Below are 22301 nucleotides of genomic sequence, written 5' to 3'. Positions count from 1 at the left end.
CACACCTTGATCACGTAGTTGTTTTATTTTGCTCCTGCAAGCAGCCACAAAACAGGCTATAGAAGAATAAATAAATTAAAGCAGAGAGTGTAGCAGTTTATACAGGTACAACATGAAGATGCTTGACTTCGCCGTGATTCGATGTTTGTTACCGCACTTGGTTCTGTGTTGAAGCAGTAACCAACAAGAAGTAATCTAGGTCAAGTATTTCCCCCTTTGGCCAAAAAGATTTTTAAACATGCCCCCAACCAACTCTGCTAGAAATAATAATAATAAAACGTAGAAAAAAAAACCAAACCCTCTTATGTAATATCATACAGTCATTATCAGTTTGTTCCAAATGTGTCAGTCCGTCCCAAAGTACTTCTGTCCAAAGTGTGTCGGTGCGACAGGATGAACTTCTGTAGTTAAAATGGTGATCTCTGGGAATTCCTGGATAATAGATTTGGCACCTTTTGAGAGAGAGAAAGGCAATAATTAATGTGACACCACAGCTGTTAAATCACAATAATCACAATTCTGTGGATGGCTCTGCCTCTGCTCTTCCACCTCATTTCTGGCTTAGCTGACTGCCTACAAGGAGTAACTTGCAAAATGCTGTGGATCATCCTAAGTTTTCTTATTTGATTTTAATCTTCTTTACCATCCCTGTGACTTCCAATCTAATCACCGCTCTGGTTACAGCACAGTTGATTTTTTGATAGTGATTTCTGCCACGGCAAATTTTTAAGAGAACCCACAAGATCCACAGTCTTACTTCCCACAAACAGCCGTCAGACCAGCCCAATGCAATCCTTGGGCTCCTGTGCTTTAGAGCAGCAGGAAGGTTTGCATTACCTGGCGGCAGTGCTGCAGTCTGTGCTTGTAGGAATGCACAGGCTTTAGGAATCCCCACTTAAATGTACGTGTTCTCCCTCTTGTGCCCCTCGCAGCCCCTCAACTTACCATGAGGTGTGGAGAATAGGCTTAGCAGGATAATGACACTTGGTTGTACGCCATGTTCTATAAGAACTTTTACAGCCTCAATTACAGTATTACCAGTACCTAAAAGAGGAAAAAGGAAGATTTTCTCCTGTTTGAAGCACTCACCCTAAGCCAGCTGAGGTCAGCTGTCCACATTAGAGCTGGTGTGTGGCTGAGTGGAGGTACTGTCCTCTTCCACTGGGTGACTATCACCTCGGCAAGCATTAATTATAGAAGACTTGGGTCTCCTGACAAAGGAACCTCACCTCTACATTAAAATAACTGACTGTGCCAGGTTTTAAATGCTGTAGTCAGTGGATTTTATTAGAGCCCTGAGGCAAGAACGCTCATCTAAAATAGCAATTAAGGGCTCCGTGTGCTTGAACAGAATTGTATCTTAAACTGGAAAAGTTCCTTCATCCTGATGATGTCCTGATATGTTTTTAATTGCATTTAATTTTAAAATAATTTAGAATTATTCATCAAAAAACCTCTTTTAATAGTGTAACAAAAATACTCTGAGATATCTTTTCTCATATAAATTGAGTTTTCTAAGTGTTGCCATCAGACTGTAATGCATCAGCCTTTCTCCCACGCAGCCGTACCCAAATGATTTCCGCAGTCAGGTTAATGCAGGCTGACCAAGTCCCTGCTCTGTCACCTAAATCAAGCCAAGCTCTAATAAATGCCCTTGAAATTCAGGCACTTTCCTTTAAATACAGAACAGTCAATGCTCAGGCAAGCCCAGCTGTAAGTACTACAGATACTTACTTAGTATTGGGTACATAAGAAGAACTTTTCTCCTGTAAATGTCTGGTGGAAACTTAGCGTAGTACACTTTTGCTCTCTGAGTTTCCTCGTCGCTCTGTATCAGGATCTTTCCTATGCGGATTGATCTGCAGCAGTCCCGTAAACCTTGTTCCATGGCTTCGCCTCAAAACAGCAGGGAAAGACTGTTACATGCTAAGGAAGGGCGCAGCTACAAGATGTTACAGTTGAGCAGCACAGCCCCGGTACTGTATTGGCAAAGGGTTCTCAAAAGGAGTTTTTCTTGGTTGCAAGTTTTTAAAAGAATGTAAGCTATTTCATTTTCCTCTGATTAGACAGAAAGAAACCCAAGTCTGTTCAATGTTACTTCGCTCCCAGGTGTTAAGTGTTCTCACATACTAGGGCTAAGCAGGTTTTCAAAGGAGCAAGGTGCAACCAGCAAAACAAACTAGGTCATAATTCGCATGTGGTTTGGAAAACGTCTGAGCTGAGGAAGCGTATTACTTGATGTTCTGTGATCAAGAACACCTAAGGCAGAAATGGTGACTAGCAGGTTTAGCTAAAAAGGTGCTGCAGAGAGGTGTGGTTGTGCTCTTTCCAAAAGAAGTTGGTTACGGGTTTTAAAGATGTATCACTCGTACTCATTCAACAACCAAAATCTACCTACCACTTCTCATTATGCTGACTCCACAGTTTCCCTTTTCAAATTTCACTCCTTCATATTTGTATCCTAGGAGAGGAAAGAAACCAAATGTCAGCGGCAATGACTGCTCCCTTCTGTCCCTTCCTGGTGCCCTTTCATGCTATTTGAAGTGACCCTGGTGCGAATGGAAGGGAGATGCCCCCACTTTGCATGTTCCCCTGCCTGACTGAAAAGTCCAAAGGCTCCTTTAAAGGAGATGTAATAGGGTATTTCATTAACGGGACGTTCTGCTTTTGAGCCTTAAAGAATAGAAACTGCTATGCCGACAGCATCTTAGAAATGCTTGGAGGAAAGGAGTTCAGTATAGGTAAGTAAGAATTCATGCATTGGATTCCCAAGGCACAGTTCCTCCTCGAGTTAGCACATTTGAGGCCCTTTCAGCTTCCTCACCAGGTACAGGTATTGAACAGCAGGGCTACCACACTGACAGAGGAGTGCTGATGCAGCGTCAGAGGGTAAGACTCAATAGTGTGACCAGGAATGATGGCAGAACACAGCCTCTACACCAGCATGACTTGGGCCAGGCAGCAAGGCCCAAGACACTCGTTGCCCACAGCCGGGCAAGCGGCCCCATGAAGAACCACTGAGCTGCAGAATGGCATTACTTGCAGGGGTCCTCCCAGTCAGGCTGTATAATGCATTGAAACTGATGGGCATTGAACTACCTGTCACCAGCTGACCTGGAACAGATGTGAAGCCAATGCTTGAGAAGTAGCTACTGATCTATTTTAAAATGAGCAAAGGTAAGTGGCTTGTGACTTTGCCTTCTTAAACTTTAGCTAGCTTCAAACAGAGTGCTTTCAGCCCATCTTTTCTGTAAGCAGAAGTAGGGTAAAGAATGCAGATGATTTATTGTGAAGGGTAGAGGCGAAGATAACACTAATATACAGAGCTGCTCTCAGCCTGAATAAATGCCAGTGAAATCCTCAGGGAGAGGAGGACTCACCTGGTGCAACTCTTACAGGTGTACCATGTACTGGAGCAGTTAATATATAGTAAGCAGCAGCTTTGCTACCTGAATACTGCCTGCAACCTTCCGTTCATCTGTGTTGTTACACATTTTCTAGCTGTTTTTAATACCTTAAAGAGGCCTTAACTCTGTAGTCTAACCTGAATGTTAAACTGTTCAGGCCTTTTGTAATAGTTCCATGCTTTGTTATACAGATTAAGTCTTCACTTCCAGTCCTACTGGGAGGGGAGGAGTAATTTCCCACGTACCTGTTGGAGTGGTCACTGTGCATTCTGTGTATGGCAATTGATTCAGTCCCTCTTCAACCACAAGTCTGATCTGTAGAACCAGTACAAAACAGCTTAAAGGGATCTATTATCCATGAAGATAAGAAATGCTAGAACAGGGTGAACACCTCACAGCCAAAAAGATCCTCTTCTACTAATAGATAGGGATTGAGTTGAGTTCCCCATCAGCTGAGCCCCAACCTACAGCCACGTTTCTGTAATTGTTAACTTGTGGGTGGTAAAACATTCATGTTTATTCTACACTTTCTGCTGCCCCCACAACCAAGCTACAATAATTTCCACCCCTTCTCCCTGTGATGCAATGCCCAGCAGCTCTGCTACCCCCAAGTGGCTGCCATTGCTCAGAAGCAGAAGCTGAGCAAGTATTGCAAAGGCCCCACAAGAGGAGGGAGAGGTGAAGCTTTGGTCCCAGCGTAGAAGAGTTTGACCAGATATTAAAACCATGAGTAAAAGTTAGCAACAAGGGGAAAAAAGTCTATCTTGGAGGGAGTGGGGGAACTAAAGCAAGCATTCCATTTTCATTAAAGTGTCAAGGCTTACAAAATTCAGTTTATGCATTTAATGCTGATACTGTTTGCTTTCAGTCTTCTTTAGCAGACCTGTTAAAACTGCTAGCAAAAGCCACAGCTTATAGCAGACAAGGAGTTTCAGCTAACTACCACATAAACACCTTCAGGATGTTAAAATGGTTGTGAACCTGCTCTTTCTCGGCCAATTAAGCACATGAATAAAGTCTCACCACGCTCAATCACCACTGAAGAAATCAGGTTTGACCAGTCCTTCAGGGTCCACCAGCAGAGGAATCTGGATTTAGGCAACCAGTGAAAGCAGGCTGACCATAGTGTCATTTAGAAGAGGTGAAGCTGCTAAATGAGGCAACCAGGCCCAGTGCAGGTAGGAATGGTGCAGCTCTGAGCAGACAAACCTTGGAAGAGGCACCCCAAAAGACAGCTGTAACCAGCTGCCACCCTGTAGCGAGCTTAACTTCATTCTCATTTTCCTTCTGCACCAACATTAAAGTTGACAGGATGTGGTGGGATCCCAATGTAAGGTGAAATGAGAACGTTAACCAGAAACCCCTACTGAGACAGCACTACTGAAGGGGAACGGGCCTGGCACCTGGACTGGAGATCTGTACCCTTTAAGCACGTGGCATTGCTGATGTTTGCCTTTGTTGGCTTTCTAAATCTTATTCACACATTTAAGCAAATGAAGAAGTTAAAGCCACAAAACAACAAAAAAAAAACAGGAAGAATGACCCACACTTGAGCTCAGACTTTCACAAGCTGTGGATGCTTCCTGTGCTGATCCAACTTGTTCAACAGCATGAAGGACATTGTGTCTATTTAAACAGTGTCTGCTGAGAACTGCTGGCACAGAACAAAGCTGGGACTGGGACTTTCTGCCTGTTTTTCTTCCCTCTGAGACAAGAGCAGTCTGTAACAAGGAACAGACCTTCCTACATAGAAAGTTGCAGCCAAATAGCAGTTTCCAGTTAGGAGAAGTTCCTCTCACACCATTATTCTTGCCTGAAAGATCCACTGTATGAAAGAGTTACAAAGAAGAAATGCTTCACCTACCAGACGATCAGCAGAAAACACGAAGTCTCCTCTACTGGCTGTCCTGAAAAAGGGAACGATTTCTGTTTTAAACTGGGGAATCATTTTCAGGACATCGCTTAATTAAGGCATTTCTTGAAGGACAATACATCCCAGATTGAGATGAAACGAGCAGGGATGCACGAGTACCAGCACAAAGCACCTCTCTGCTGCCCTACAGCTTGGCTGGAACTTCTCGCCAACGTGCCTGCTTGGCTTCTGGCCCACTGAGAAGACAGGAAGAATTGGGCTCACCTCTTCCTGCTGCACACTGTGCAAATATGCCACGTTGAGAGCTCGAGAGAATTAAGAGCAGGTTTTAACACCTTGCTTCCCACGTCAGGACGTTGTGGTCAAGGAGCTGATGTTTACAGAGCACTGGCCTTACAAAAATCCTCTGGTGATGGTGATGGTGCTTACATCACAGCGGGCAAATAGTGCTTTTAATAGAAGCCCGCTATGTATGTTTGTCTTACGTTGCACGCTAAATTTAATACACTATAGTATCACCTTCCGTGTACAGAATAGACACTGATGAACACGGCGCTTTGAATCACCACGTCCTGAGCACCTCGCCTTCCACGCTGTGCACAGGGACACCATTTCGCATTCATTTGGGCACTTCAGGTTCGTAACACAGCGCTCACGGCCGGGGGCGGAGCGGGGCAGCTGTCAACTAAGGGCCGGAGCAGCGAGCATCCCGCGGGAGCGCACGGCCAACACCGCAAGGGAACGGGGGGGGAGCGCCGGGAGCTGCCGAGCGGCCTCCGCTCCTCGGAGCGAGGATGGGAAGCGGGACACGAGGATGCGAAGCGGGACACGAGGATGCGAAGCGGGACACGAGGATGCGAAGCGGGACACGAGGATGCGAAGCGGGACACGAGGATGCGAAGCGGGACACGAGGATGCGGAGCGGGACACGCGGCCGCCGGCCCCGCCCGGAGCTGCCGGGAACGCGTTGGCGCCGCACGGCGGTGTGGAACGGCCGCCCCCGCCCCGCGGCACGTCACCGCAATGGCCGCGCGGGAGGCGCTGCGCAGCGCTGCGGGACCCCGCCGGGAGCACGCGGCCCTCCGAGCGGCTCCGCGGGACGGGGCTGCCCTGCGTTGGGTTTAGCGCTGCGGTTCTACCCCTATCCCCATCCCCGCACCCCCCCGGGAGCCGCCCGCAGCCCCAGGCCGCGCCGCCCGCCCCGCTCACTTGTCCCTGATGATGGTCTGCAGCTCCCGGATCTGGTCGTTCATGGGCAGCAGCTTCAGCTGAGCGCCCAGCGGTGACGCGCACTCCTCCGCCGCGGGGCTGGGGGTCGCCGCCGCCCCGTTGCTGCCGCTGCTGCTGTCCGGGCTGGGGCTGCCGCTGCCCTCGGAGGGTTCGGCGAAGCGGATCAGCCGCGAGCAGCCTCCCGCCGGCGCCGCCTGCTCGTCCTGTTGCCTCGGGCCGCCGGCCGCGCCGAGCCGCTGGTTGTGGCACGGCATCGCCTCCATGCAGCGGGGAGCCCCCTCCCCCGCGCCGACCGTGGCCGCCACGCGCCGCGCCGAGCCGGCCCCGCTGCGCCGCCGAGGGGCGGGGACGGGGCAGCGACCCGCCCACCCCGTCCGAGCATTGGATCCCGCGGCCGTCGCTCAGGGTGGCGCGGGGGGCTGCCGGGCCGCGGGGTTTGACACGGGTGGGCTCCGTAACAGCGCGTTGGCAGCGCGGGTTGTGGTGCGTGGGGGGCGTTTCTTAGTGTGTGCGTCGGCCTCTGCGCTAAGCGTTGCCCTGGGGCAGCTCAGGCCCCGTTTGAGCTCTGGGCTGGGGCTGATGGTGATGGAGATGCGGTAGAGCCCCAAGGAGGCACGAAAACACACCTCTCGTTTGGCTCCAGCAGTAATTAAGGGATGGATGTGAGTCGTTTTGAAGGCAGGTGTTTGTTAGGGGAACAGAAAAAGAAATGGAAGCCTTGGCACATCTTAATTAACCCGTCAGTCTAGTTAACGGGTAACCAAACCTGCAGGAACTCCGTGCAGCTGAAACAACACTTAACAAGAACTTAGATTGCGGCTGACTTGGAAACATAGTGCAGAGAGAACAGAAGATAGAGCTGATGAGAAGGTGGAAGGATGGCAACAGCCTGTGGAGCCATCTGCTCCTACAAACATTCACGTTTGCTTACTGTACCTTTAGATGATTATATATACCTATATGATGATGATATGATATGGTTATGAACCTATATAGTTGCTGTGAGCGTTGACAAAGGTCACTTTGAAAATGGAACTTAAAGTGCAGACGGAACTTTCAGTGTTAGGGATTGGAGTATTAGTCTCTTTTGTCATCTTATATAGATATATTATATATCTTTTATATATATATATATATATATATATATATATATGGGAAGTTTATGTAACTTCTAATTCTGTTTCACAGGGGAAAGGAAGAATATATCTGTACACAGCAGCTGTTTGAGAGGCAAAGCCAAAAGAAGGGCACTATCTCCTGTGCTCTGGTTTGACTGTATTGATGGTTAAGGTGAGATAACTTGCTGCCAAAGCCTCAAGTGGCAGGACATGCAGCCTAACAAAACACAAAGGCCCCAAACAAAAGGTAAGCCAGAGAAAGAAGTGTTTTGCAACATGTTTGGAGGTTATCTCGAACAATTTAATGCTTTATTTCTGTTGGGAAACTGCAAACTATGAAGTAGACAAGTCATGGAATATGAGAATACAGGTAAAAGCTGCTTGGGAGGGTGGGATGCAAGGGAGTTCACATGTAAGGTTCTTCCTTCAAGCAAGTACTCTCAGCATTGATTTTGATGCCTGCCATTTTGATGCTGCCTCTTCTAGGCTAAAATCTTGTGTGCTGCCATCTGAGAAGGCCTCTTCTAAGATCTCAGTGCTGTGCCAGCCCTGCCTGATGAAATTCAGAGGTAAGACAGGTGTCTGCTTAGATAGAGAGGTACGATGAAGGATCAGACCATGTGCTAATAGAAGTCGGAGATTATTTAATTGGAAGCCTAACTTAATCAGCGTATGTATCTAGACGTTGAACTAGAAACGAGGTGTACCTCTATTCCAGGGATTGTGCACCAGACATAGAATTATCTATAAAAGAACTGCTTCACAGGATTAATAAGACGATGTATTAAATTCCATCTTCTTGACATTCATACAGTGGGTCAGATTTAGTGTTGTGTTTTATTCTTTCTTTGACTTTAGGTTAGTTAACTGTCAAGACTCAAATTTCAAACACATGTAAATTGTGCTGTATCCTAGTTACTGTGCTCCCAGTGCTTATTTTTAACCAGGCACCGAAACTTCTAAAATTCAAGCTGTTAGTTAGGTGACACCGCATGGCCAGTAATTAATGTCAGTATATCAGACTTCCACTGTCTGCTTCGTATTTAAAGTTAATGCTTCTAGTCCCCCGAGGACAAGACAGCATGTGAAATGCAAGGGGAGAAAGATACCACAGAGAGTTAGACTGTTAAGAAGGCAAGTTCATTTATGCTATGGGCAGAAATGGTGCTTCATCCACTCACTCCAGAGCTTAACCATTCTTACTGTAATTTCCCCCCTCCCCCAACATCTTGTTGCAGTTTCTCTTGTTGTGACTTGCAGTTGTTGCCTCTTGTCCTTTTGCAGTGTACCTGCAGGAAGAATCTGGCACTGCTTTCTCTTCTATAGGTGTGTTTAAGGTAATTGAAGACAGCAATTGCATAATCCCTCTGCCTTTCCTTCCCTGGGCTTGTACGAGTCCCATTCTTACCTCCAAGGCCATGCATGCCATCAGCTTAACTGATTTATGTGAAGTCCCACTATAACACTGTGTAACGAGCTTGCAGGTATGGTTTCTTTGAACCATATATGAGGAACCCGGGTGGTTCTGTGGTTGCATGAACTTGTTACCTTAACCTCCATCTACTGGACAGCAGTTCCGTGAGGGGAGGGTTAGACCCTCTGTGAGTTAGGTCTGATTTTATTCCAAATGCACAAAGAGTTAATATCTTTTGTGAGCTACTAGGGAAGTATAAGAGGAAGCAAACCACCAGCATTTGTAATCAGTTATTTTGAATGCCAGTTGGTCCCAGTGGACGTTCCTGAAAGGCAGTTCTTGCCAGCGTGTCAACTGGATGCCTTGTCTCTTCAATGCTGGAATTCCCCCCAGCCTTTGCCAAACAAGCCTTTATGACCTAGAAAGTCCCCAGCACGGGTTGTGCTGGGGTGAAACCTCGGTACACCTGCTCTTATTTAGAAGTTGTAAGGGTTGGAGCATCCTAGTGTTCATCAGGCCAGCACTGCTGGCTTAATGCATGAACTAATTCTCTCCTCGATCTTTATTAGCAGCTTTCATACAGCATTCCATAGACTCCACAGCCCTATTAAATTCCCTGTGACAATTACAAGAATTTGCCTTCTGGAAAAACTAATTCATGCAAGAGCTTTAATGAGTGTTTTTCCCCCTCCCTGTAGATCTGTGCTTAAAAATCCTCTCTCACGCTGATACAAAAACACAGTTGCAGATTATATCTTTAAAAATACAGTTATGTTAGCGTGCGTCACAGGACCGAGTCTCTTATCAAGCTGGTAATGAATTCGCTGTTTGCTGTTAAATGAATGCTCTGATTATTTTTCAATGCATTGCATTACATACATTTGCAATTCCATTCTTAGCGAGGCTCTGTTGGAAAATGTGCTGATATGAAAAAAATTATTTTCATGTTCTGCTATCATTTAGGAGTAAATGGAGTGTTATCTTCCAGTTTTTTGTATAACACTGTAGACTCGCCATCTGCTCCAGTCACTGCTTTCATTACTAACAGGAGAATTTATTTTTAGGTTTATATAGCGTGTAATGCTCATGTATTGATGCTGATCCTCAATGTATGCTTAAAAAATTAGCTGTTCTTTATTATTTATGATAAAAAAAATCCAACCTATTCAAGAACAACAGAAGGGAAGTACAAACAAACTATCCTTATTTGAGGAAAATTCATTGTTTTACTTTGTGAGCTCCTTTACTAACAGCCCAGTGAAGCTGTTGGTGCTTGAGGCATTTACAGCTCAAGGAATCCTCAGCAACGCGAGTGAGTCATCAAATTATTCCTCGTTGCTTCTTAGCGAGCTGAAACAATGATCAGCCACCTAATAATAAAGGAACGCCGTGCTGCTGATTATAGGCTATTGTATGAGTTATCAGTGTGACCTCAATATTTCACTGAGATGCAAATTTTTTAATTACTAATCTAGACCGGGTTGGTTTTTTCTTTTCTTGCTGGTCTTGAGACGTTGTAATAGGGGTGTAATTTTTCAAGAGATGTGTTGGTAGCACGGTGTTAGTGCTATCCTGCTCCGTTCAAGTGTTCGGAGCAAGAAAAATGGCAATGCTTGAAATCATTAGTCACCAGTAATGAGGGTGCTTGTGGATCTAATGTGAGAGGTTAAACAACATCGTTCAGCGGTTGGCATTCTGGCTGCGATATTAGACGGTGCCGTAGCCCTGTGATATTTGTGGTGTAGATGGTATGATGTGTTTTAAATAATATGTAGTACAGCTAACATGATGTTTGTGTAACGTTGCTGCTGTCACAGCGGTAAATTAGTTTTTGTACCTGACTCTTGTTTAGTGTTAAGATTAACAAAAACAGCTTCTTAAAGAAGAGAGCTTAAAAGCTGTTTTCGTGATGCAAGCGTACCTCTCAAAACTGTTCATTTGCGTTAGTCCTTTAATTGGCTTCAAGGCACAACTAAGCTGTACCTCAAATGTATACAGAGCTGCTCTGTTCTTAAAGGTCTTAGGAATAGCAGATCATATTTCTTCAAGAAATATGCCTAAGAATTGCTGTCTCAAAATCAGGGCTGTGTCTTTCAGCACGTACTCTACTTGTCAAAACTAATTTAATCTATCTCTGAGTGAAATGTTCTCTTTTTTTAGTGTTTTTTCTTTTTTTCCCCTCACAACCTTGTCCTATTTTTCCCATTTTTATTTTCTCCTTTAATTTCTTCCCATTAATTTTCCTTCTTCCCCTCCTTGTGTTCATTACTTTCCAATATGGGTGACTGAGTATCACCGCTTTTATATATTTTCTAGCCTGACTTCTGATCTCACTTTGATTGCTACAACTGTGGGGACGCTTTGATTTAACCTGATGCATATCATCACTGGAATTGCCAGTGTTATCATACAAAATATGGTGTTGGTCTCCCCTTGGCATACAGATCAGTTAGCATTCAGTGTTGATTCTATGCATCTTAGGATCATTTAATTATCATAGGACCATTTAATAATTATATAGGAATCACGGAATCGTTAAGGTTAAAGAAAACCCAGTAAGACCATCAGGTCCAGCTGCCTTCCCATCCCCACCATGTCCCTGAGTCTATTCTACCCCAATAAATAGTCTCCATCAAATTGTGCCCTGTTTTTTTACATCTGGAAGAAGTAAACACTCTGTTAGCGAAGTTCATTTCGGTAGTGTAATCATACAAAGTGCCTTTAAATGGAATTAAAAACCTTTAAACTGTGACTTTCATGTATTTTAACTGCTGTGTGTTAACAGTTTCCTGTACATAACCATCAGCATGGCTGATTCCAGCATTTGGATTTTAAGTCATAAGCTTAGCCGCTGTGTTTGTGCATATTCACGATCTTGGTATTTTATATGTAAATCTCAGGATTTCACTATCGTGCGTATTCCACTGCAAGTACTTCTCTGCCATAGTGCAAATCTCCTGTGAGCGTAGCCTTGATGAATTTTTACAGATAGTTTTATTCCACTTGCATGGCTGAGACATCTCGTGTATGTGTGCCAAGCTGTCAAAACTGCAAGGATCTAAATGAGGCCAGAGCTGCCACCCTTAGGAAACAGAGAACGCAGAGATTTGAGGGCACGATGCTCGAGAGTTGTAATATCCCGCTGCAGTGTATTTAGGTCTCTTATTGAAGGGCTGGAATGCTTAAGGAATGAGGACTAGGCCAACATAACTGGATATTGTAAGGTTTATTTCTGTGAACAAAGAGCAAAACTGTGCCAGTTTTTTTAGGGCTGTAGAGCTGGAAGAGTGTCAGACATACTGCTAAGGGTGCATCTTTTGTCTGAAAGAATAAAACCTACGCGTTATTAGTGCAATAATTCACTGTATTAAAGTGCCGGAGCAGTCCAGTTGTAAATGAGTTACACCCTTTGTGGTTTTTACTAATTCTCAATCATTTAAATGTGCTGTGATCCCTCAGTGTGCATGCACCATCTCAACCGCCTCGCTGAATGCTAATGAGCTTCTACTGAAAGTAATCACAGAAAGACATCTCTTCCACATCAACACCTATTACCAGCTCCAAAATTGGCTTGTTAAGCTTACGAGGGATATGCCCATCGTTGTGTAGCTGCCTGTAAAAACTGGAAGTCACAGCAGGCACTGTGAAATAGAGCAGTAAGATGCACTTGAGGACTATCGTGTCGTGCCCATACCAGGGAGATGTCTGAGTGTTTAGCAAATATGCTGCAGCTATCCCTAAGGCAGTGTAAAGACAAGGTAAAAATGAAGGAACACGCTGCATATGGAAGTCCATATATTAACAACGCAGCTCCTATAATTAGAGGCAGGCAGGAAGCAATATATTAAGAACACGCTTTTATCTAGCAGTGCCTTAGATCAGCTCTGAGATTTTCATTGCTTCCTCCAGCAATCCAGCTGGCAGATGGTGTCATTGCTTTGTGGCTGAGATCCAGAAGTGAAATGTATGTCTTGGGTTTAGCTAGCACTAAAGGGAATCTTGAGTTGGGATGTGTGTACCCAAGCTTTTCAAAGACCAAGACCTTTGTCTTCCAAGAATTTCCTGTGATTGGTAACTTCGGGTTCATAACTCATTTTAATGCTCCTCCAAGGGTTTAGCATATCTCAGTGCTGTCTTTAGAAATGTAATTGTTTTTTTTATCCACGATGGCTACTTTTCCCCTTCCATTCATCTATTCTGAAATAAATAGAGTAAATTAATCCAAATGCATCTCCTCCAAAATGCCTTTATTTTTATGAGCTATACACTACCTCCACAGTGGAATTTGTGTGGTTCTTGTAGAGGAAAAAACTAAGTACCCACTTACAGTATCTTTTATTAGCCAGATGATGCTTTCAAAGTGTTGAGAAAACATTAGCAAATTAGTCTTCATGCCAACACCCAATATGTCAGGGGTGTCTTCATTTTTATTTATTATCTTCACTTTGCTGTGAGGGTTACTGAGACATCCCAGATAGAGCTGTACAGCGCGTTAGGGTATATTCAAGACCTGGTTTGCTGACTGAACGTGTCATGGACCAGTGGCCACACTAGGGGGTGTACCCCTCAGATTTGTGTCATAGTAGTTTGCCAGAGTATTTTAGCATTTAGTACTTTAAAATTTTATTACTGGCAACGTAATATTTTGTGGGAGTTGGTGTAGAAAACGTTTAGATTAGAGACCTTTTAGGTTTTGATTCACAAATCTCTGTGATGAGTTGCCAGGCAGGGGGCTGGAGCTTCACAATCCTTGAGGTCCCTTCCAACCCAGGTCATTCTATGTGATTCTGTGACTGTGTGATGATTCTCTTACCATTCCTAGGGCTTCTATTCCTTCTACTAAACTTCTTTTGTCATTTATTCTGAGCAGGGACTGATTTCTGTCGGAGTTACACAAAGAGATCCTCTGCTTATACAGTTAACTCTACAGAGAAGCACGTTCATGACAGGACTTCATTTTGAAGGCTAAATTCCCATGAATTCCCTAAATGAAAGGAATAGATGTATTTCTTATGTAGTTAGGGGTTGCTTGAGAACATCTTGAGAACAGTTGATGTGTCCGAGCAGTGCCGCTGGGCGGTGCTGTTCTGGCTGTGTTAAGAGCAGTGATGAACGATTAGATTAGCGACAGACTAACATCACCTCCGTCATTTAAACCAGTAAGGAGCAAAGCTCCGTGATGAAGAGCCCCACGCACAGCTCCATCTCCCTCGCCAACTGAGGATCCTCCACACACACACACGTACCGGGATGGCTCTGGCGCCGTGTGGTACCGCCCCGCCCCGCTCCGCCCCGCGCTCCGCCGCCGTCCCACAACCCCCAGCGCTCCGCTTCCAAGATGGTTCTCTGGGCGGCCTCCTGCCCTCGCCGGTTGCTGCTCGCCATCGCTCTGGTGCGGCCTCCGGCGGCCGCCGCCTGCACGCACGGATGGTTCGCGGCGAGCGGGAGGCGGCGGGGACCGAGCGGCGTCACGGTGCGTGTGGACGGGCAGGAAGGGAGGGAGGGAAGGAGGGAAGAAAGGCTTTGGGTGCAGAGAAAGGGCGCCGGAGCTCTGGGGGCTGCTGGGCTCCGTGTGCTGGGCCTGCTGGGCTGTGAGTGCATTGCTGGCAGCCATGGGTGCTGTGCTTGGTGTAGCTGTGTGTGCGGGGTCACCAGCCGCTGTGCTGACCCTGCGTTCCGGCCTGACCCTTCCAGGCTGAGTGTTAGTGGTGGCCGGTGTGGGCTTCTGGAAGTGAAACATGGTGTTGGAGGAGCTGTGTGTTGTGGTAGTGGAAAGCTGTTCCAGCACGAAGGATCTTTTCACAGGGAAGTTGCTTTTAGCATTAAATTGTGAGGGGAAGACTTTGCTTTTGAGCTTGACATCAGTTTTGTAGTCAGCTTCTTATTACTTCCAGCAATTAAATGTGGGACAAAAAGACTTGTGTTAAGGGAACAGTTTCGTAGTTAACTGCTCCTTTGCAAATGATTGAATACCTTTGGCTTATCTTTGCCATCTTTTTGGATGTGGTGTTGAGGAATATGATTTAGATAGGAAGCATTGGTAATGTCTGGACTGGATGATCTTTTCCGACCTTGATAATTCTGTGATTCTGTGCTCTATTTTCTATATTTTGGAGCAGTCAGCTCTTTGTTATTCCCTTTTTTCCTTTCTTATCCCCACCTGTTTCTCAGTGTTTGGGCAGTAATTCTGTTCCCACACTTCTAATAGCTCAACTTTTTAAAAGTAAAGCACTCTGTAGTCTGTTCCGAGCTCAGGAATGAAGTTAAATGCTCACATCAGATCAACTTCTATAGTCTAAACAGTTTCCATTCTCAAATCAGCATTAAAAACGTGGTTCCGCTGTGCTAGTACCAGAGCAACATCCATCTTCTCTAATCCCAGCGGGGCATGCAATAAGTTTGACAGTATTCAGTTGCCACCGCTGTCTTTGGATGTTATAAGCTTCGTGCTGGAGATGAGTGCTTGTAACTAAGGTACAAATTGGAATTCTTTCTGTCAGCATGTTCCAGTGAATGATTTTGATTGCAAGTAAGGGATCGAGTACATATCTTAGATAGAATGAGTCCAGCTTTCAATAATTCATATGTGTTTTTCAATGTGAGTGAAGGAAGTGCATCTCGGAGATCAAATGAATTAACTTTCCATAAATTCTCCGATAGCTATTAGTTCAGCTTGATAATAACCTTAAGCCTTTTATCCTTCCAAGAGCGCTGCTGTTTATGACGAACTTCTCATTGTCACCTTGATTTATTGCCTCTGACAGGCAGAGTTCTGATACAGATGGCAATCAAATTAATGTTACTTAGGAGAAGAGACGGGCAGGACTGAGCTAGTAAATCTGGGAGGCTTTTAGTATTGAAACTTATGTAATAAGAGAAGCTGAAGCTGATGCACACCAAGTATTTTCCCATGTATGTTAATATCTTGGTACTTGCCCAGTATTCCTAGGAATTTCAAATGCTCACAGTGAGCAAACAGCAGTGAAAGCATTGTGATGTTTATAATTGCTTGTTTTAATCCTTTGAATATTTAAGTTTTTATGTGAAGTGCTGTGGGTTGTGCATGTAGCATGTACATATGGTGTATATATTTTTAGCATGTGTAAGAGCTCTTCTATGACATTTATTGCTCTATTGTAGGTATCGATTGTGGGTTAGCTCTTGCACTAGCTTGTTGAGTGTAACAAAGGGCAGTAATTGTGACATAAATGCTTATGACCCTCTCTTAATACTCAAATATAGCAGACTTGTTTGGACACCATTGATAATCCACGTCCTTCTTCCCTCCCACTTGTGTTTCAGCAGTTTGATCAGCCTTGCTTTTCTAAATGATCAGATATATAATAACCTTTGTATCCTGGAGAGGAAAACAGCTGAGCTTATAGAGTGACAGAGCTGATGTCATAAATATCGTGGGAACTCTGATCAGAATCAATTTGCTGTTGAGATAAATTTGTATATCCATAAGTGTCGTTCCTTCATGTCACCCTCCACTGGTTCAAGCTTGTTTTTCTTGATTTTGTAACAGGGTTTGCCCTGCATCCAAAATAAAAGCTTAAACAGGGGAAAGTAACATTCAACCGAAAAGACACAACAGCATATAAGTAGATAGCTATTTTAATATGAATCTGCTGAACTCGAGGCATATGCGGAGGAGTTTCTTTCAGAGATAACTTCAGCAGCTGTATATATAAAGCATGGCTTGGGAAGCTGTTGTGAAGTGCAATGGCAGAAGGTAGAGGAGACTATTTTTTTCTTATGTTATCTTGGCCTTCCAGCCTCCGCATGGCATGAGATAGTGTGTTCTTGTGCACGACTTAATGACATCCCTTGCCCTGAAAGGGAGTGCAAAGTCTGCTTAAGGGATGTATGGAGAGTAACAGTGTAAGCTTCAGCCCTACTCTGGTTTTATTAATAATGCTGTGGTGGCTGGAAGTCTCACCACTGTGGTAAGTTGCTCACCTTGTCCCTGTTCAGTTCTTCATTTCGTTGCTGAAGTCTTGGTTTTTAACAAGAGCTTGAGAGAAGAGGGGAACTTTTCAGTCTTCCAGGCACGTGTTTCCCCACATATCTTGTGCAAATCACACGCCCTTGTCACTGTTTTCATCTCTCAACCCTGTAGCAGTTCACAGCCCCAGTCAACTGCAGACCGCCTAATGCAGTAATTGAGATAGATCTGCTGGTGTTTCGACAGAGCTTGTTTCTGTGATGTTTCTCTTGTACTTCAGTCAAAAGAAATCCTGTGGCAATTCCACACATTATAAATCATTAGTTAAATGTTTTTGTGGTGCCTTAATGCGTTCTCCAAGAACAGTACTTAGCTTCTTTCCAGTAACTGTTGGGGAGTCAGTTGTCTGTTCCCATAGTACTGGGACTATATAACAGAAATGCATTCTGAGTTATTGAGTTTGATAATACTTAGGATTAATTTATTCTTTTTCTTGCAAAGCCAAGCAAGAAAACATGATACTGCTCAGGAGAGGTTCCAGCTGTGTTGTCTTAAGAAAAGCCAAAGCACAGCAGTGAGCAGTTGGTTCATCAGCCCTTAACCTTCTCTATGGCATGATGTTTCAGCAGTCCTTTATCTGCACCACTTGCTTAGAGAAGTATAAATGCTGGCATAAAGACACCAAGGATGTCAGTATGCTGTCTGCATGCTGTAACTGCCTTTGCTGAATTAGAGAATGCTGCTGCCGTTGTATTGGTTGTATGGCTTCATTTGGTGTTAGGTCCTAGGTTGCTGTCAGGTACCACTGTGGTGATGGCTCCAAGGAGTGTTTAATCTTCCTCTTGCATGTTGGTGGGAGCTTTATCCGAAATAACGGTGCCTTTGTAGCAATTACATTAATTTGCAGTAACTTGGGACACGGTGAGATCTCTCAAATCCCTTGTCTCCTTCTGTTATGTTTTCTGTTTATGAAGCTGTCACTGTTCATATGGAGACTGTGTTAGTTTAGATGGAATCTATTGTGTTGACAGCAAGTGACAAGGTTATTTGCAATGAACTGCCTTACAGATGCAGCTCCTTAATTCAGCTCTGGTCTGGGAAGCATCAGGACAGTTAGGTCAGGCCAATGAGCTCTGATAAGTGTGCAGTTCTGATGTTTACTCTTCCTGCGTGTGTTGCTGTAGAATGGAGGTGCTGGAAATAACCTGCCATCAACCAAGCTGTGATTTGTAGTGGTCCTAAAGCATCCCAGGGAAGAGCTGTAGCTGTGATTGACCATGTGGAGTCAGCTGAGCTGAGAGGGAGTGAAAGCGGCAGAACTTATAGCATAACAATTTGTTCCATAAAATAGGACAAAAGAAGTTTTAGAAGACAAACTGGGAGAAGACTTAAAATAAGAGGAAAGGGAAAACCTGAGGGCTTCTGTGATGCAAAAATAATGAAGCCTGATGGGACTGAGTATTAAGAGAAGGTAAAGTTTAACTGTCGTTTAGAATTTCTGATGGTTGCATGGAATTTATTTTACAGCAGCTCCCCACCAGTTTTCATTCTCTTTTCCTGTGGCCAGTTGTCAAAAAAAGAAGCAAGCCATCTGCCTCATTACCATGTTCTGCTTGTTTACTTAAACCAGATGAATATTATCTGAATGCGAAGTGCCCGTTCTGCTTTGCTCTCTTACATTTATTTATTCTCCTTTTTATTCTGTAGATTCCACCCATCTGCAAACGAAGATCATGGCAGAGTCTGGGAGGTCATTTGAGGCCGCTATTGGAGATATCAGATGTAGGTAGAAATTTCTTCCTACTCACGGGGAGGAGGAAATCCTTGGAGGGTCGTTCCATATTCTCTCTTCCCCCCAACCCTTACAATTTTGAAGTACAGCAAGTTAAAGTTTATGTTTCCACCTGATGAAAGGAAGGAGTCTTGAAGCTTCAGACTTTTGCACTTCCCTCACAATCTCTTTGAATCCCTAAAAACAAAGGATAGCACAGCACATTATAGAGAAGAATTCTTAACATTGCACACATTTTACGTTTGTATTTAAATCCATGCTGCCGGGCATAGAAAATACCAATGCCTGGAAAGCTGTGAGTTTCCTGTGAGCATATAGGGATTTATTACTTCAAATTCCTGCTTAGATTGTGAAGTATGAAGAAACTTTGCAAATTTATTCTCATCGTTGTGAACAACAGGACGTCAGGCTCTTATTCTTGTGAAATCTGCTTGCTTTAGTGCTAATGTAAACATAAGGAAGATTCATTTTTTTAATGAGTTCATGGAATGATTATGATGTATTTCTAAGCAGCGTATTTGGCTTGAATGAAGTTAAAACGTGTCTGTGTTTTTTATTACTTTCATGAAAAAACAACAAAACAATGCTCATAGAACAGACTTAAGCTAAAATCTGCAGAGTATTTTGACTGTGTCAAATAATCTTTGTAGTATTCTTTAAAATACAAAAGATGTGAAATTTTGCTTTGGGAAACTCTGAGCTCTGGTATCACACCGTATCTATACAGTGAGATTCCTAAAGAGTTTGTCAATAAGTTTTACTGAAAGGAGGTTGAAAACATCAGTACATCTTCTGAACAAAATGCAGACTCTTCTGATAAGCTTTAACATGTCTGTTGTTTATGGCAAGCACATTGAAATTGGAATAATAGTTAGCTGTTATTCTTTATGGTGCATCTACTTGGATTTATATATTCAGATTTTTTTCTCTGTATTCATTTAGCGAGTCATCTTACTCATGTCAATAGGAGAAGGGAGCATTTGTTTTTATGAAGTGGGTTTGTATTGCAGCTGCACCTGTACATGCTGTTCCTAATTGCAGCTGGGGCTCTGAACCTTGTAGACTTTTATCTGTCATATGGTATCAGTAGGCCATCCTCAGCCTCATAGGAAAGGAGTGGGAAGTGAATTTACCTCCTTCTTTTGACCCCTCAGTGGAGCTGTTATTTTTGTATGTGAAAAGAGGATTATTGCTTAAGTATGTCCCACTTTATTTATTAACATGTCCAAGAACATTTATCTTCCAAAACTTTTTCTTTGCAATGTTCTTTGCTCTATTTCTTAGTTGTAGGTGTCATTTTAACATAAATGTTTAAGACTGTTTTCTTTACCTTCTGGCTACTTGGAACATTGTCTTTGCTATACAGCTATATTTATAATTCTCTTATTGTTTCCTTAAGCAAGGGAAGGTTTTTGAGGTAGAATCTTTTATTAATGCAAACTAAGTCAGTTGGAGGGTAAGGGGAGAAAAACAGACTTACGGTTGTTCTTTCTGTTGGCTTTTAAATGCGTGTTTCCTGAGGTTCTTGCAAATTAACTTCTCTTTTTCACACAGATTTCTCCAAGCTTGCAAGTGATAGAAAAGAGAATGTGTTGGCATGGACATGCAGGTGGAGGGCTTCACACAGATCCAAAGGAAGGGGTAAAAATTGCTTCATTATTATGTTGTTCTTTTTTTCCTTAAAAATGCTGAAGACCTCAAGCAGCGATTAATTAAAAACTATTGATAGATGTTTGAATGCTGTAGCACAGTAGTTTCTGTTTCACAGAATTGTTTACTTGTTAATGTAGCTCTTAGATTAATACAGTTATTATAAGTGTTGGGCAAAGGTCTTCAGTTTCATTAAAATACAATGCTAGTGTTGCATTCCTTTGTAACTTCTCTGCATTAAGTTAATTCTTTTTCATACCAAGCACGTTCTGTTGTAGCTTAATGTGGTCTGGTGTTCTTTTTTGTGAATCATCCATCCCCGTGACTTGACATTAGCTTGTGGGTCCAAGTTAGCACATCAGCTGGTGGAACTGCACCTAAAGCAGGAGGAAGAAACCTAATGAAATTGTGCGTGTGTTTTTACTTTGTTTTAATGTTGATGCATCTGGTTTACTTTGACTACGTTTATAATCAGGAAGCACATATGTAAAAATAACGATGATAGGTATGTAAGGAGAGGCAGTATCTTTATTAACCCAAATGGTTACAGTTAGAAATTGAGGTGGGCTTTTGGTTAAAGCAATGTAATGTAAACTTGGCCTTTTTAAAATCACAAAATCAAAGAACTTGAGTTACGTAACTTTTGTCTTTGCATTTGCTCTGCATCAGATGCTGTGTATGTTTGCAGTGCTATGAGGTGTCTTTTGACATATTTCCTAGGAAAGACAGACTTTAAAGCTAAGAAGCCATTCATCTCCCTAGTTCATACGGTTTAGTTGCAAGTCACATACCCAGCTTCACAACTGACCTATCTTCAGCATTGCTGCAGGGCTTTGTTTGTGCCCTCTTTAAAAAGCTGCTCCCTAAAATGCAGGGGTTTTCCAACCGAACCACCTGTGTGGAGTGTGGAAAAATAGAGTGACAGTGGATATAGAATCTGAGAGGTTCTCAGCAGAAGTGAAGGAAACCTGATGTGACAGTGTAGTTCTTCCATGCGTGCACAGGTGCACAAAAGAACTGATACTCAGATTACAATGGGAAATCATCTCCCCCTAGAATTATACTTCCAGAGAAACTGGAGGGAATGCACACCAGCAATATTAAACCTGTATCTCTTCCAGTTTGCTTATTTTTGACAAACGAGCTTATTTGTTCCAGAAACTGATTTGGGGACTGACAATTTAAATTCCTCCTCCTTTACCAGCTTCAGGGAATAAAGAGCTAAATGCTAGGGATGAACAAAAAGAATGTGTGTGTGAAGGGCAGTAGGTGTTACCTTCATCTCACAAATAACTGGAAGATTGCGAGTCTGTTTTGTTACAGAAGAAATTGTGCTTGCAACAGTAGCCAATGTGCAGAAGGCTGAAAACAGTAACATTATTTTACTATTTTCAGTCTGGTGTGTGTGTGTGTGTTAGGTTTCTTTAAGTGGAATAGGCGGCAATAAAAGCTGTGGTGTCTGACTTGTTGCTAAGCAGTTATATATTACTTTCTTATGGAAACATGGCTAGTCATGATGGAGTGCAGATAATTAACCTGCCCCTACCATCATTTCACTTGGTTGCTATTTGGTTTGCTAGTCACTGCTTGCCCTCCATGGAGGGACTGACAGTAAGAAGACAAAAAATGAAGCACTTTTTTTCCCCTGAAGCTTGTTTGACGTATATTTAAGCTGATATGGCAGGTTGAAAAGGAATCCTACCTCACCTTGCTGTTTTGCTTGATAAGTGTATCATCAAGTGGTGAGCTAGCATAGTATGGCTCAGCTGAGGAATAGTACTGCTGCTTCACTCACTGCATGTTGCTGACCATGGACTGAAATGTGGTTTTATTTTTTTCTTAATAAGTTATGCTTTATCTCATGTAAAT

The 22301-nt window shown here is 43.5% G+C and overlaps 2 protein-coding genes across 8 annotated transcripts in view; one reads left to right on the top strand and one right to left on the bottom strand.

Moving 5' to 3' along the window:
- Positions 1-6: 6 nt before the first annotated feature.
- On the bottom strand, positions 7-6830 carry UPRT (uracil phosphoribosyltransferase homolog). 2 transcript variants are annotated; one of them, XM_015860547.3, is made up of 7 exons: positions 6490-6830; positions 5272-5314; positions 3653-3722; positions 2399-2461; positions 1735-1896; positions 946-1044; positions 7-452 (listed from the first exon to the last, which is right to left on the bottom strand). In XM_015860547.3, exons 1-7 carry the CDS (start codon positions 6771-6773, stop codon positions 346-348), a joined length of 828 nt encoding a protein of 275 aa, XP_015716033.2. In that variant the 5' UTR covers positions 6774-6830; the 3' UTR covers positions 7-345. The 2 variants fall into 2 exon arrangements, with proteins under 2 accessions (XP_015716033.2, XP_085400887.1); XM_085544761.1 differs by lacking the exon at positions 946-1044.
- Positions 6831-7697: 867 nt separating this feature from the next.
- ABCB7 (ATP binding cassette subfamily B member 7) overlaps positions 7698-22301 on the top strand; it is a 40139-nt gene continuing 25535 nt past the window's right edge. For 3 of the 6 annotated variants that reach the window (XR_014945211.1, XR_014945210.1, XM_015860543.3), the window contains exons 1-3: positions 14367-14515; positions 18698-18772; positions 20337-20423. Coding sequence is in view for 4 of the 6 variants with exons in the window: in XM_015860543.3 (XP_015716029.2) it covers positions 14381-14515; positions 18698-18772; positions 20337-20423 (297 nt within the window). In the remaining 2 variants the exon portion in view is untranslated. Of the gene's footprint in view, positions 7876-8007; positions 8198-8912; positions 8966-14366; positions 14516-18697; positions 18773-20336; positions 20424-22301 lie in introns of those variants that run through there. The other 3 variants (XM_015860544.3, XM_085544758.1, XM_032444594.2) reach the window with 3 other exon arrangements.

This window comes from Coturnix japonica, chromosome 4 (genome assembly GCF_054131305.1).
Source record: "Coturnix japonica strain WE chromosome 4, WE-NBRP24, whole genome shotgun sequence".
Taxonomy (NCBI): Eukaryota; Metazoa; Chordata; class Aves; order Galliformes; family Phasianidae; genus Coturnix; species Coturnix japonica.
This window is presented reverse-complemented; position numbering and strand designations above follow the sequence as displayed.